The sequence below is a fragment of the Paramisgurnus dabryanus genome, chromosome 11 (genome assembly GCF_030506205.2).
Source record: "Paramisgurnus dabryanus chromosome 11, PD_genome_1.1, whole genome shotgun sequence".
In the NCBI taxonomy this organism is placed as follows: Eukaryota; Metazoa; Chordata; class Actinopteri; order Cypriniformes; family Cobitidae; genus Paramisgurnus; species Paramisgurnus dabryanus.
In genome coordinates, this window is record NC_133347.1 from 35844856 (window position 1) to 35860386 (window position 15531).

Below are 15531 nucleotides of genomic sequence, written 5' to 3' on the forward strand. Positions count from 1 at the left end.
GCAACACATTCATTGCTCCCTGCCCTAACATTCTATTTTTTCTGGTTTTCCAGATATCCAGTTTTGCAGTGCCAGATAAAAAATTAATTAAAACCAACACATTTTTTTTCTGTACTGATTATTTCGGTCCAAAAATAAACTGATGAAGGGAGAACTCTTCTCCCAAAGACAAATACCAATTACTTAATAAGTTAATAAGATCAACCAGACATGAACATTGTGTAAAAAGATGAAAAACTGACTCAATCTCGGGACAAAAAGGGCAACCCACCCCAACACTAGGATTGAGGTGCACCACATGTCTGTTTGTAGCTATAGCTCCATGTACAATCCTCCACTGGAGGTCACCCGTCCGTTTATCAATCGGACGTTTGTACAGAGCACGTCCGCAGCCTTTAGGGGAAGAATTCAGTCCAAAAACTGTCCATCTTGTTGAAGGAACCCCATTCAACAATTGTAGATTAGAGACCTTAACACATGTCAAGTAAAGAGACTTCTTTCCAGCCGTCTCAAAGTCCTCCAAAACCGGGGTACAGAAAGACAATAAGCAGCTTTCATCTTCCTCCCAATCTTCTACGGCTGGGCTTATAATAATTGAGGGGAAAAAAATAATCATGTCCGTCTTTCCACTGATTTAAAACAGCCGGGATTTCCAAAAAAAGCACAATAATCTGCTCTCAACCCCTTGGAAATATCTGCAACACTGTGTTGTAAGAACTGGATAGACCTCACCCCGCTTCTTTGACATAAGTCTTCCACATCACTTGTCAGTATATGTCCAAGCTTACTGCACCCAGCTGCCAACAGGCGTGCGCGCACATATTCTGAAGACAAAAATCCAGAAGATAAAAAGGGGTTACAGAACAACGGTTCCTCCAATAACCAGGCGCCAGCGGATGTATCTACTGGTCTTGATATGGAGAAAACTTTCCATGCCTCCAAAACAGACCTGTAAAACGGGGTAAGATCCACCATTTGATTCTCATGTATTTTCATCAAAAACAAATGTTTATCAAAACCCATTCCACTAGCTTTTCTTAAGAGAGTTTTTGCTGTGTCCATCCATGCAGAATTATTTCCATATAAAAGTCTTTGAGCTGTTTGTAGTCGAAAGGTCATGATTCTCGACTTGATTTCCACTAAGCCCTGTCCCCCTTCTTGCACTGGCAGGTGTAAAGCAGCTGATCGTATCCAGTGTTGTCCCGACCAAAAGAAAGAATCCAATTTCCTTTGAATAGTCTGTATCAGTCCAGCAGGTGGCTGCAACACCCCTAATTTATGCCAAAGCGAAGAAGCCACCAAGTTATTCGCAACCAAAACCCTTCCCCTGTAGGACAACTGAGGTAGCAACCAATTCCATTTAGACAATCGGGTGCACACCCTCTCCTCTATACCCTCCCAGTTTAGCTTTTTGAATTCATTAGAACCAAAATAAATACCTAAGATCTTTAAACCATCTTTCTTCCATTTGAGGCCGCCTGGCAAAAGTGGAAGATTATCAGAGGGTGTTGGACCTGCCCAGTAAGCCTCACTTTTGCCCCAATTAACCTTAGCCGATGAGGCTTTTTCATACACATTTAGTAGATTGGACAAAGCCAATGCATCCTGTTCATGTTGAACAAACACACTCACATCATCAGCATAAGCACTAACAGTGATTTCTGAACTTTGGAAATGCCCAGGAATAGAATCTCCAGATAAAACCTTGCGTATATTAAAAAGAAGGGGCTAAATTGCTATGCTATACAACTGTCCTGATAGAGGGCATCCCTGTCTTATGCCCCTTGAAACTGGAATTGGACAACTCAGACCACCTCCTACCTTAACAATGCAAGTAGCATCTGTGTATAGCAGTTTAACCCATTTTAAAAAGCTTTCACCAAACCCAAACATTTGAAGAATATTGAAAAGATAATTATGATCAACTCGATCAAATGCTTTTTCCTGATCTAAAGATATTAGACCAGTATTCACATTATAATCTTTACAAATATCCAAAATGTCCCGAATTAAAAACAAGTTATCCATTATTGTCCTCTCTGGAATACAATACAACTGATCTTTATGCACAATTATATCAATGTATTCTTTAAGCCGATTGGCAAGACACTAAGACAAAATTTTATATTCTGTTGTTAGCAGAGCGACCGGTCTCCAATTGCTTAAAACAGATAAATCACCCTACTTTGGTAACAAAGATAAGACAGCACATCTACAAGAAACAGGTAATAAGACATTCACAAAAAACCTCATATAAGTCTTTTCCAATACAGTTCCAAAAACGCTTATAAAATTCAGATGGCAAGCCATCAATGCCAGGAGATCGTCCAGTTCCAAGCTAACCGACTGCAGCAGTAAGCATTAAAAGACAGTTCCATGTCCAATGCAGCCTTAGATTCAGTGTCTATTTGAGGCAGATCTTGAAATAATTGTTCAGCACATTCAGTATCACATTGATCAGCAGTATAGAGAGAAGAATAAAAAGTCACTGCGTGTTGCCTCATCTCTGTGATATTACTTGTCACCCTCCCATCAGGAAGACGGAGACATACCATTTGCTTTTCCTGAGCTATTTTACGCTCCAAGTTAAAAAAATAAGCAGTTGGGGCACCCATTTCAGTGACAGAGATAAAACGAGATCTTACTAGAGCCCCTTTCATTCAAAAACAAACTTAATTATTTTCTCTTTTGCTCCAAATTATATTGCAAATTAGGATCATACTTTTTGCCAATCCCATCTCTATGAGAGAGATGTCCTTCTCAATGGACAAAATGTTTTCTCTTAACTTAGTGGTAGAATTAGTAGTATGTTGTTGACAAATTAGCTTAATATTTGTTTTCCCTATTTCCCACCACTGTTTTAGACTTTCAAAAGTACCTTTACACAACTTCCATTGTTGCCAAAACAGTTCAAAATGTTTACAAAAATGTACATCTTGAAGCAATTTAGTGTTAAAATGCCAGTAAGAAGATTTCTTAGCACTTTTGAACATGCTTATAACAAGAGAAACCAAATGATGATCCGTAAAACCAACAGGAGATATAAAACAGTCAATAATCCGACTGCTAAAATGATTGGATGCATAAATTCTATACAACCTTGCAGCACTGACTCTGTTATTCAACACTTTAACCCAAGTATATTGTCTTACTTGTGGATGTTTGACTCTCCACATATCCAACAAATCTATCTCTTTAATAATTCTTGATAACTGAGTTGAGGAAATTAAATGAGGTTCTTCAGTAGTACGATCAATAGTAAACTTTTCAGTACAGTTCCAGTCACCTCCCATAATTATATTGCTATCATCAGGACACTGTTTTAAAAGAGTACTCAAAGTTCTGAAGAAAACAACTCGATCATGTCCCACATTAGGTGCATAAACATTTAAAAAGTAGAAAATAATTCCCTCAATTTCAGCCTTAACTAAAACAAGTCTGCCATTCACAGGTTCTTCTATTTTTAAAACATTTACTTTTATATCTGGAGAGAATAGAACAGCCACCCCTGCACTTATATTTGTTTTATGACTAAGCACATATTGTCCTTTCCACCACCTTCCCCAATCTATTTAATTGGCTGAATCACTATGGGTTTCTTGTAAAAAAGTAATATGTAAATTCTTCTGCTGTATTACTTCAAAAACCAAAGCACGTTTTTGTGCATCTCTCCCACCATTAATGTTAAGAGAACCAACCCTTAATGTTTCCATCAAAAAACAAAAAGGAAGAACAGACAGACAGACTGAGACAACACAAATGAGAAAAACACCGTGATACATGGTAGGTCAGTTATAAAGGAGATTTTGACATTCTCTTTTTTCCAGCTTTTCTACACTTTCGAATTGCGGTTAGATGTTTTTTAAGACGAAGCCGCTTCTTCTCACTTAAAAGATCAACTCCCACAGACTTCTGAAGAAATGTCACTGACTTCACAAATTTCTCAACGTCTGGAAAAAATTCCTTTACATCAATTTGTTTTCTGAAAGTATCATCCAAAAACTGATTAATTTCATCTAATGTATACAAAGACGGATCATTTTTTCCTTGAGAATTTTCCTCAAAGTCTACCTGAGAACAGGAATCATTTTCCTGTAAAGAGGCAGTGTCATCTGAAAACGCATTCTTCCAATCAGCCTCTTCCACCACTATACTGCACACAAGCTGATCAGCACTAGTACTTGACATCACATTCATTTCACAATTATTAACTTGTTTAAACACTGGAACATCATTACTTATATCAGCATTGTTATCAATCTCAGTATTTGAACTCGTTGCGGTTACTAATGCATCTAGAGTATTAGCTGGTTCATTTAAGGACACATTACTCTCTGTGTGTCTTACCTCAGAGGGCCCAGCACTCTCATCTGCCCTCGCGTGTATAGAAACAGAAGGAGCCTCAACCTCTATCGCCGCATCAGTATTTTCGTTAGCTTGCTCTTTATGTGGGCAAGCGAGCTGTTTGTGACCCACATCAGCGCACTCAAAACACCTCAAGTTTCCGGTAGTTGCGTAAACCATATATGAACCTCCCTCATGTTTCACGCGAAACGATACATTTAGTGTACGATCTGGCGAATCTAAAAACATAAAAACATGTCTCCTAAAGGACATGACATGTTTTAGCACCGGGTGTTTACACCCCAGAGAGATCGCTCTGAACGGACTTGCGATCTTTCCAAAGCGCCTTAACTCGCGCTCTAACAACTCGTCAGGGATAAACGGCGGTACATTTGAAATCACAATTTTACTAGACATGTTATGAAGCGGCATGACTTGCACCAACTCGCCTTTAATTACAATGCCAGTCTCAATCAGTTTATTGACGAAATGCTGTTGTTTCAAAAAGACGACCACAGCTTTATTCATTCGAGAAGCAGATCAAAATCTTTCATGACCTACCTCTTCTGCTACAGCAACCAAAACATCCTCCACCATAACTCCGTCGTCCGGCATACATCTGAAACCATTCCGTAAAGAGAGTAACGCGTCTCCACATGAGACGCCATTCTCCTAAACAACCACACTCGCAAAATATAAACTAAATCCTAACCATGCAAAGATAGTTTATGAAAAAGAAAGGTGAACATTCACAGCTTCACTCTCACCCAACACCACTCTCACGCACAAACTCCCAGCATGCACCACGAGAGAGAGAGTGAGAGAGAGAGAGAAAATATGGTCTGAGAAGATCCAGCAGCTCCATAATGAGTTGTCTTGGAAGGCGAATTTTTTTAATTTAGCCACGTCAGGCAAAATGATAAAGGGTTTTAGTGATGCCGAATAAAAAAAATTGGCATGGACTAAACGGTTACGGGGCCGGTGTTGAAAGTCTGTTCCCCCTATGTTTCCCTTTAGTGTAATATTTTTATAGCGTTTTTATTACATTATATGTTTATTCTTTATAAACATTGAAAGTTTTAATGGCTACTGAGATGTATGTGTGCATTTATGTAATGTATCTTTATTGTTTTTTATGGTAAGTCCATTATTTTTACAGTATGAATCATATTATTTGTATAATATTATATATATTTATTATGTATGCAAACATAACTTTTTAAAACAAACAGTATAATAATAATAATATGATAAAAGACATACCCTAATATAAAACTTTCAAATGTATGAAATATTTAATAAATTCTATTATACAATACATGATATTGTTGCTTTTTAGTATAACCAATTCAAATCTTTAATAGGGGTGTCCTCGACTAAGGATTTACATATTCGAATCAGAATTTTCGAATCTTTCCATAGTCGACCAATAGTCGAATCATCTATGTTTCTGTGCATGGGTTGGGAGGGGGCCAGACCAGGTACAAATTGGTAACTTTTATTTTCTTTCACAAGCAGCACACATAAACAACTCTCTGATAAAGTGACCAAAACTGTCTTTCAAGTAATAAACGGAGACAAAACTGACGATGCATTTATATATATATTTTTTAAGGTAAAATGTAAGGCAACATTTGTTTAATTATTCCTCATAACATTTTAAAGCCACGATCTACAGAACATCACACAAAAATACATTTTGATAACTAAACCTAAAAAAATAACAAAGGTGATCCTGCCTTGGAAACTCCGGCTACAATTAAGTGTTTTTATTTAATTTGGAGATAGCGCGTCAAAGCAGTCATGACCAAAAAAAACCCGACAAATGAGAAATGACAAATAATTTGAGATTGTGACTGTAAATGATAAAAACTAATCTTTATATACAATTCATTAAACTTTAATTTATAACAAGAAAAACACTAAAATTAATGATTTTATAGACACTACGCGTTATTATTTAGCACAGAAATACCTGCTTGCTTGCTTTGACTTTGATCATCTCTGTATTCACTTTAGATACAGCAAGACCGGATGATATTATTTATTTCAGGAATCTCTTTGCTATCATTTGAAAGTGAACACCGACTGACCATAATATTAAATCACAAGAAAGACATTCGTGTCAGGCAGAAATAGGTTCGGTGCAGATACTAGTTTCCGTTTCATCACCGAAATAAAAAAACGGCTTACCTGTTTTGTAGTTTAACTTTAAGATTAAACTTATACTCGTCGAAAAACATCCGTTTTTTAATGTTTAGTTTGATGAACTCCTAAATATGAGACGCAGAGCACCTTACCCGTTCGGCTAAATTACATGCGCAAGCATGGCCAGCACGCAATAGCGAAACATCGATACAACGAAAAGCTATCCAAAATTTACATACTTAAATTAGATCGGAATTTACGTTTATAATAAATAATTTTTTTTTATAAAATAAGGTCAGAAGTAACAAAGTGCAGAACAAATATGCAAAATGCCTCAAGTGCACGGAAACAAAACACAAGCCAAATAGTTAAATCAGATAACCCAAAGTGATTTATAAATAAAATAAAATATAGAAATTATTAAAAGAACGAAAGTCATAGTTTAATTTGCCAGCTTTGTCTTTTAAATGTCGAAACAAAGAGGCAATGGTTTATTAACATAGAAACCTCTTATGGACGTGTAGCCCGGTCACAGGGGTTGTTGGATTTATTAACGCATTTTAAAAATATTTATTGAAAGCTGCTACTCATATATTATTTGCAGCATTATCATAATATGCAGTATATTAATATATTGTGAGAAAGCTGTTATATGTGAAATCAGATAATGTGTGCACCCATACGGCCAAAATTGAATGATCCTCATTTCATAACACATCTGCGATGATTCGACTATGAGATTGGTAGTCGAATCAGGCTTCTCCTATCGATGCATCGAATCTTCGACTATTCGGGGTCACCCCTAATCTTTAATATTTCTAAATAAATTATAAATGTAACGTGATGAAAACACTATAAACATAGAGGGAACAGACTTCGATGGGGAACAAACTTCCACACCGGCGCCGTCTTTGATTTGATTAGTTCTGATACCAAATAAAGTAAACTGCATAAATAGTCCTGTATCCATTGCAAACATATTTTATTATAGGTCTTAAAATTTCCATAACATAAAATCATTGTCAACATGCCATAGTTTGACTTGTACTGCGCTGCGCTGATTTCTAAAGACTGCTGCACAATGGCGGCGATAGCGTTTTGCGCTTAAACAACGCTAAGAAAGAGCTTACGAATGGTCAAGACCAACCTTACGAAAGTGTGACTTACAGAAGATATACTTAGCGTACGAACGTTTTGGGAATCGTGCCATAGAGTTAAGAGAGAGGTTAAGGAATAGGTTAAGAACTACTTAGCAATAAGAACATTTTGGGGAACAGGGCCCTGATGTTTGTCATCTTTATTCACACACAACTGATTCTCATTTTCATAATTTACACTTGTTTTCTTTATATCTGACTGTGAGTGTCACTAAAAGTTGTAGTTTAACACACTGTTATCTTGTTATTTCTCTCTCAGTCTGTGGCGCTGTAATCTGACAGAGAAAAGTTGTTCATCATTGAGTTCAGTTCTCATCTCAAAATCCTCAAGTCTGACAGAATTGAACCTGAGTCACAATGAACTGCAGGATTCAGGAGTGAAGCTTCTCTCTGATGGACTGAAGAATACAAACTGTAAACTCAAGATATTAAAGTAAGAAAATCCATAAACCAATAAGATTAAATAACGAGAAACAATAAATGAGAAAACATCTCTGAAGTCTTCATCTATTTCTCAATGAGAGACAAAACATAAAATTTTCGTTTGATAATAATCCAATGTACTTGTGTCACAAAACTGTTAGAAATCCAACACCACCCAAACCAAATATTTATTATTAAAAAGATAAAAAAGGATTCTCCTTGAGAATCCACTGAACTTCTGCTTTTAATCTATCTCTCTCTCTCTCTGTCTCTCTCTCTCTCTCTCTCTCTCTCTCTCTCTCTCTCTCTCTCTCTGAGCAGAGTGCATGCTGGGAGTGAGTGGAGTGTGGTGTGAGACTCGTGTTGAGTGTTTTTCCTTTATTATTGGTTTATTAGTTTATTTTGAATACTTATTGGTGACTTTAATTTATTTAAATTTTTTTGTTCAATGGGGGGTGATTTGATTTACTTTGTTAATTGGGGGTGAGTTTTCTGTGTGAGCGTGGGGCATGGCGGCGGCTTCAGGAGCACCTGCTTTGAACTCACTTACGCGGTGCCACGGAGTGAAAGTGGCATCTAAGGTGAATGTTGAGAGCTGTTGTTTGGCTGTTGGAGAAATAGTCGGCCATAAGAATATTCTGTCCGCTTCTAGAATGAACAGTGCCATCGTGATTTTTCTGAACACGATTGAAAAAGCAAACTAGTGAAACCATATACACAGCTACTTTTTTTTTACAAAAACTGTGTTAAAGTTTTTAACAAAAGGGTTTTAAACAACAGCGTTGACACACCGTGGCGTAGAGTCCTGGGTGTGAATGAAAATATAGAACCTGAGTGGGGATCTTTGTAAGCCACCGTTATCTAAAAGTGCTGGAGACTTTCAATGGAGATTGCTCCACTGTGCCATTGCTTTCAATGCTTTTATTTCTGTTTTTAACCCGGAAGTCACTGAGAAATGTCCTTTTTGTTCAAAGTGAGAAACAGTATTTCATGCTTTTATGGAATGTGACAGACTGAAACCTCTTTTCTTAATTCTGGAAATAGTTTTTTCTTCCTTTAGAGAAGTGTTTTCTATGTTAATTTTCATTTTTGGTATTAAGTTTTCACGAAGCAGAAGATATACTTGTCAGCTCCTAAATTTTGTAATGGGTAAGCCAAAGCTGGCCATTTATATTAGTAGAAAAAACTGAATTGAAAAATTGACAAGTGATGATGTGGCGTTAACGTTTTTTAATTTAGTAAACACAAGAGTTTAGACACTCAGCGCCGAGATCTCTTTCAGCGGCGAGATCTCTTTCAGCGGCTCGGTGAACTGGCATATATCTATGAATTTCCCTTCACCGGGTGAAAACCGTTCATACGATGCATGGCTGTTCGATCTGTGTTACGTGCTTCCCCCTGCTGTTCCTTTCTCGTTGAGATGAACAAGCGTCAAAGCCGTGGGACTAAGATAGATGCATAAGACAAGCAAACACAGGTGGGTCTGGCCCCTGTTTTCTGTTACAACGCAGCTATCCATGCTATACGCTCACGGAGTCCCTCGCTCCTCCCTCCTTAGCGGCGAGGTCTCTTTCAGCAGCTTATTAGAGTTAGCACGCTGTCTTACGGGCTCCTTGCCTCTTGTGCAGCCATTTAGTGTTCAGCGATCACAGAGCGTCACGCCCCTCCCCTCCTGGAGCGGCGCAATCTCATTCGTCATCTCGATAGGGCGAGCACGCCGTTATTGGGGCACTAAGAACACTTATTATAGAGCCTAACCGGCCTGGGTCTGTCTCACTCTGGTAGAGCTCGCAATGCTTGTTTTTGGCCTGACATTTCTCTCTAGCTTAGACGGAATCAGAGGCAGAGCAAATTTGTTTGACAATATGCTGAGCCCCGAACACCTCCCTTTATTCAGTCCCATCCTATATCAGTGCCCTGAATATTGGTACATCTATTATATACCCCGGTTTTACTGTCCTTTTAATTAACGGCAATACCGCGGGCCTCACGACAGACTTCTCCTCTGCATAGACGGGTTAAAGTCTGACATCAAACCACTAAGACAAAGTGCTCTGCTCTGTGAGCCCCCCTGGTCACCGCCTGAACGGCCAGCTGTGCGGCCAGCTCTGGCCTCATTCACAGCATGGCCGCAGAAAACAGACTGTCTGTGAGAAAAAGGGTTAAGTCGCGCCTCGGCTGGACTGCCCTGAAATATTTTTGTGTGCTCTGTTTATACAGGAACATACACATGTAATACTGTCAGTTATGCAACCTCACTGTAGTGGCGAACAGTATTGAATTTCTCTCAAAAAGCAATTGCCGTGCTTACTATACCTTAGTGTGAATTGAAACCCCACGGCTGTGCGTTGTCTCTAAACACTTTTTTGCCTTACCGGCAAGCGGTCAATATACACACACAGGGCCCGCCGTCCATAATTGTATCGATGCTCGCCGTCAAACCCAAGTTACGCGATCCATTCCCGAGACACCTTGACTTTTTCGGCCAGATGGCTGATTTATATGACTGGATCCGAAAGACGCTCACACCTCCGCTCGGCTCCAACATTTGGAGAAATTAAGGGAAATATCAACCTCCAAGTGAGTGTGCTACCCACCACAATGAGTTTCGTTTTATGACACTCAGGAAGCGAGCTTAACACCAGAGCACGCTCACAGTCAGACGCGCGGAATCTCGTTTAAGGCGGGCTCATGTACCCCCCTAAAGAGTCCCAAGAACGCTGAATATAGTGGCATTCTGTTCATAAGACCACTTCAGTGCCTACTAAGCAAAGGTCCCGCTCAGAGCTGACGGACGGGGCGCTTATGCTTAAAGTTACACACAGCTGCATGAAGTGCTATCGATACGAGCTCGCCCAGCATCTGGTGTGGGTTGGACACGCCTTGGGACGACAACCAGCCTTTGGCGCGTGGAACACTCATTTGTTTCATATCAATCACCTGGTACTGTATATGCAGTCCATTTAAGGAGGTGATTTTAGCACTACAGCACTCATTTTCAAACATTCATCTGTATTGAAAGTGTGTCATATTTGTAGTCGAAATGTAACATACATTTAGAATTTGGTGCCTATTTGACAGAGAAAAGGGGTGTTTGTAGTCTCACCCAGTGTTGGGGGTAACGCATTACAAGTAACTTGAGTTACGTAATAATATTACTTTTCTGAAGTAACGAGTAAAGTAACGCATTACTTTTTAAATGTACACATTAATATTTGAGTTACTTTTTCAAAAAAGTAACTCAAGTTACTTTTTTATATTAATTAATTTGATTAAAAAATATGTACTGAATTAAACTAAACGTATTCACTCTCTGTGCCTGTGTGGAAACAGTTTGAGTCAGAAACTGAGATGGCAGGCCAGAGCTAAACATTTTTGTGATGAAATATGCAATTTCTGAAGGCAGAACTTTTCAGTCATAAAAACACCTGCAAGGCCTGAAAGAGATCAAGCTTTAGCCAAGAAAAAGTAACGCAAAAGTAACTAAAAGTAACGTAAGCATTACTTTCCATGAAAAGTAACTAAGTAATGCAATTAGTTACTTTTTTTGGGAGTAACTTAATTTTGTAATGCATTACTTTTAAAAGTAACTTTCCCCAACACTGGTCTCACCCCCTCAACAAAGATATTGGACTTCCTTCTTTTAATGATGCAAAATTATGATTTTTACTTCATTAAAGAAAATGAACGTACAACACTGAAATCTGTATTTCTCCTGTCTCAGTGGCAACTGAGGAACTAATGCACAACCATTCAAAAACATGACTGGGGTTCTAACTCTACAAAGCTTAATGCAAATGGATGAAGTGTCCCTTTAAGCTATGTTCAACCAGAGTGATATGCATCTCGTGCTTAAACCACCATGGTGCAGACATAATCTACCGTTACGACGGGCGTGTGGAGACTGCATCCGAGAGACACGACCTACGTGCCTTTATGACACAATGACACTTTACAGCAGCTATTTAAATCACAAACACGATTTTTACACGAACCGTTCTGACATACATTAGACAAATCAACTGTTCGTCTGCTTCACAGATCACTCGCTAGCGCACCCATCAACACAGGCTATCTATGGATCGTTGAAGTTATCACCTCCCTTAACAAATGATGCTCACTCGTGGTTAAACCTACTCCATGTGTGGATTAGCTTTACCCTAGGCATAGTCTTAGAGGTCTATCAACTTTTGACATTTGTGACACGGACGGCTGGTCCTCGCAGTCCACATTGTCAAATTTACAGCTTCGACATCCCTGCCTTGCACGCTACTGGGGTTTGCTGCATTTAAAGGTGCGCCCGAGACCTCACCTGTTTGCACACTATGTGGTTTAATTATATGCGTCCACTGTGCACTTAGAGAAGATCACCTATGCACGCTATAAGATTTCGGTATACACTAAAGGTGCGCTTTGAGAGGCTCAAGTGTATGCCAGCTGTGTTATCCATTTGTGACACACTATTGTTTTGCAACACACTATTGTTGTTCATCTGTGTACATTCACAGTGCGTTGGGTACCCACCGTTACGTTCATCAATCATATCTGTACACATTAGACCTGTTTGAGTCGTGACTCACTCGGATCTTTCACCCGGATCTTTAAATTAACTCATGAGTCCTGAGTCTCTAGTATCAGTTGAGTCCTACTACAATTCAATGTAAAACCATAAACAGCGCCACCACACACACAAACCTCTTTCAACATTATTAATGAGACTTCGCTCGCTCTACAGATCCACTCGTAACCGGCTGATCTGCGCGAGACCGGCTGAACCAAGATTCTCACTCAGAGCCGGAAACAGTGCAAACTCGAGAGACCTGCTGATCCGTGCAAGGCGCAAACTGACCTGAGATTCTCACTCGCAGCCGGAAACAATGCGGACTCGAGAGACATGTGAATCTGCTCTGACTCGAGAATCTCTCAACTCAGATCCGTCTCATCCGCGCGAACTGTCTCTCGAACCAGAGCCAGAAACACTGCAGATTCGCAGATCTGAGAATCTCGAGTCGAGTTACAAGTGGGTCTGTACTGAGTTTCCTTGGCGATTTATCAATACTGACTCAAGTGACTCACACAACCCGGATCACTTTAGTGAGTGACTCACAATAACCCGGATCCTTAAAAGGAATCGAGTTTCCCAGGCCTAGTACACATTCACAGCGCATTCTGTGCACTGAATTATCTATATGCATTCACGGTGCACTTGAGGCTTCACCTGTGTGCGCACAATTTTATTATCAGGACACATGACGGCGTCATGTCAGATTATACAGCTTAGATGTCCCTGCCCTACTAGTGATGTCCAGTTCGTGAACGAATCGTTCTTTTGAACTGGTTCTTTTCAGTGAACGACTTGAATCAGTACACTTAATCGGACTGAATCGTTTAAAAAGTTTGTATCTCGAGACCGCAATGATCCACAAGTTACTCACTTTCAGATGTGCTCGACAGTCATTCAGATTCTAATTAAGAGAGAGTAATCCGTATCTTAACTCGTAGAAGCTCTCCACAACAGTATCACTGACTCAACCGAGACATTGTGAATTTTGTTGATACTGAGCATGTGCAACAAACATACTGGTATTCCAGAGTCACAGATAAAATGAATTCCTGAATCAAGAACGGTTTCTATCGGACGCGTCCGACTTGATGAGCCCTTAATACTGCGCATGTGTTACTGAAAAGCACGATACAGCGACTCTCGAGTCAGGAACAGGTTGCTGCATTTATGGAGTCACCAGTTCACTGATTTGAGAACAGTTTCTATCGGACGCGTCCGAAGAACTAAACAACTGTGGATACTGAGCAGCATGCGTGAGCCAAACAGTACGGACATGAATGAGTTGCTGTGCTAATACTGTAGCCTACATGAACTAAGATGATTGACAGACATAAAGTAAGTTTATTTAATTTTACCATAAAACTTACGGGAAATATGCATTGTACAGCTAATTATATTAAACACAGTTTTGACTAAAATGTATTTGTTAGGTTTGTGTGTGTGTGTATGTGCAGATTATATTTTAAGTTGTTATGAGCTTGATCATGATTTCTGTTAAAAGTTTTTGAATGTGCTTTAGTTGGACAACTAAATAATAATAAATCAACCATACACGACTTTACTTGAATTTTTTTATGTATTTTACCCTCCTGGATGATAGAATTAGATGCGAATGACGTCATTACGTAAAGTACGTTAAAGAACTGGTGAATCGGATTTTTGAACCAGTTCTTTGAAACGAACTGTCCGAAAGAACTGATTCACAAAAAAGAGTCGGACTTCCCATCACTATGCCCTACAAGCACAGGTTCTCTCGGCTTAATCATACATGCCCATGCGTTTTATGTGTACATAGCGGTGCGCTCAGCGAGCTCACCAACGTGACTCCGTACTTACTTAATTCTCGCACACCCATGGCGCACTCTGTGATCTCGCCGTCTTGTGTTATGTTATGTGCTTCCCGGTGCATTTAAAACCCCACCGTATGCGCGTTAACATCAACATATGGTGCTTACACTTTTCTTTTAAAGCTGTGAATATGCTGGATATAGGGCCACATGCAGTGTCTCTCCGGTAAGGCACGTAGTCCGTTGTTGTATGCACGGCGTGATGGGATCACGTTTCCCCATAGCGTCAGCAACTGACGCAATGCGAAGTGAACCGTATTGAAAGGGAACGATAAGGTTACTCACATAACCCTGGTTCCCTGAAATAACGGAAACGAGCATTGCGTAGCTGGCCGTGCTACAAACGCTTACGCAGCGAGCCTCATTTGGCTACACGCTTCAGTTGAATGCAAGTGAGTTCATGACGCTCTTTCCCGGACTATATAGGGCGTAGTCCCGCCCCTTTCGCGCGCTCGAACACCATAGGTCTGTAATTTTTACAGACGTTAACCAATAGGCTTCAATCGCGGAGTAAACAGGAGTTTCCCCCCATAGCGTTAGCAACTTACGCAATGCTGGTTCCCGTTATTTTAGGGAACCAGGGTTACGTGAGTAACCTTGTCGTTTTTCTTCTCTCTTCAGTCTGGAGTACTGCAGTATTGGAGATGAAGGTTTTGTTGCATTGGCTTCAGCTCTGAAATCAAACCCATCACACATGACTGAACTCAATCTAACCTATAATAATCCAGGAGATTCAGGAGTGAAGCTGATCTCTGATCTACTGAAGGATCCACACTGTAAACTACACAAACTACAGTGAGTTATTCATTTACTCTTTGATTTATAGTTTTGTTATTAAATTCATTAATCATTATGAACTACAAGTGGCTGTCATGTAATTGTTTTACTCTCACACTTCTGCTATAGTGTTGTTTTACTCTGGTATTTAATGTAAATGTGGTACGATAGCACTACTTTTATTCAGGGGCGGAGCCAGACATTGTAGACATTGGGGGCTTAGCCCAAATCTAGGGTTCCAAAGCATGGTACCCTGTTGATATTGATACTC

General features: G+C 39.6%; 1 protein-coding gene across 1 annotated transcript in view; it reads left to right on the forward strand.

The window, feature by feature from the left end:
• Positions 1 to 15531, forward strand: part of LOC135718130 (NACHT, LRR and PYD domains-containing protein 3-like) — a 98643-nt gene that overhangs the window by 70913 nt on the left and 12199 nt on the right. Inside the window, exons 11-12 of the mRNA XM_073816290.1 lie at positions 7909 to 8082; positions 15105 to 15278. Coding sequence (XP_073672391.1) covers positions 7909 to 8082; positions 15105 to 15278 — 348 coding nt within the window. The remainder of the gene's footprint in view (positions 1 to 7908; positions 8083 to 15104; positions 15279 to 15531) is intronic.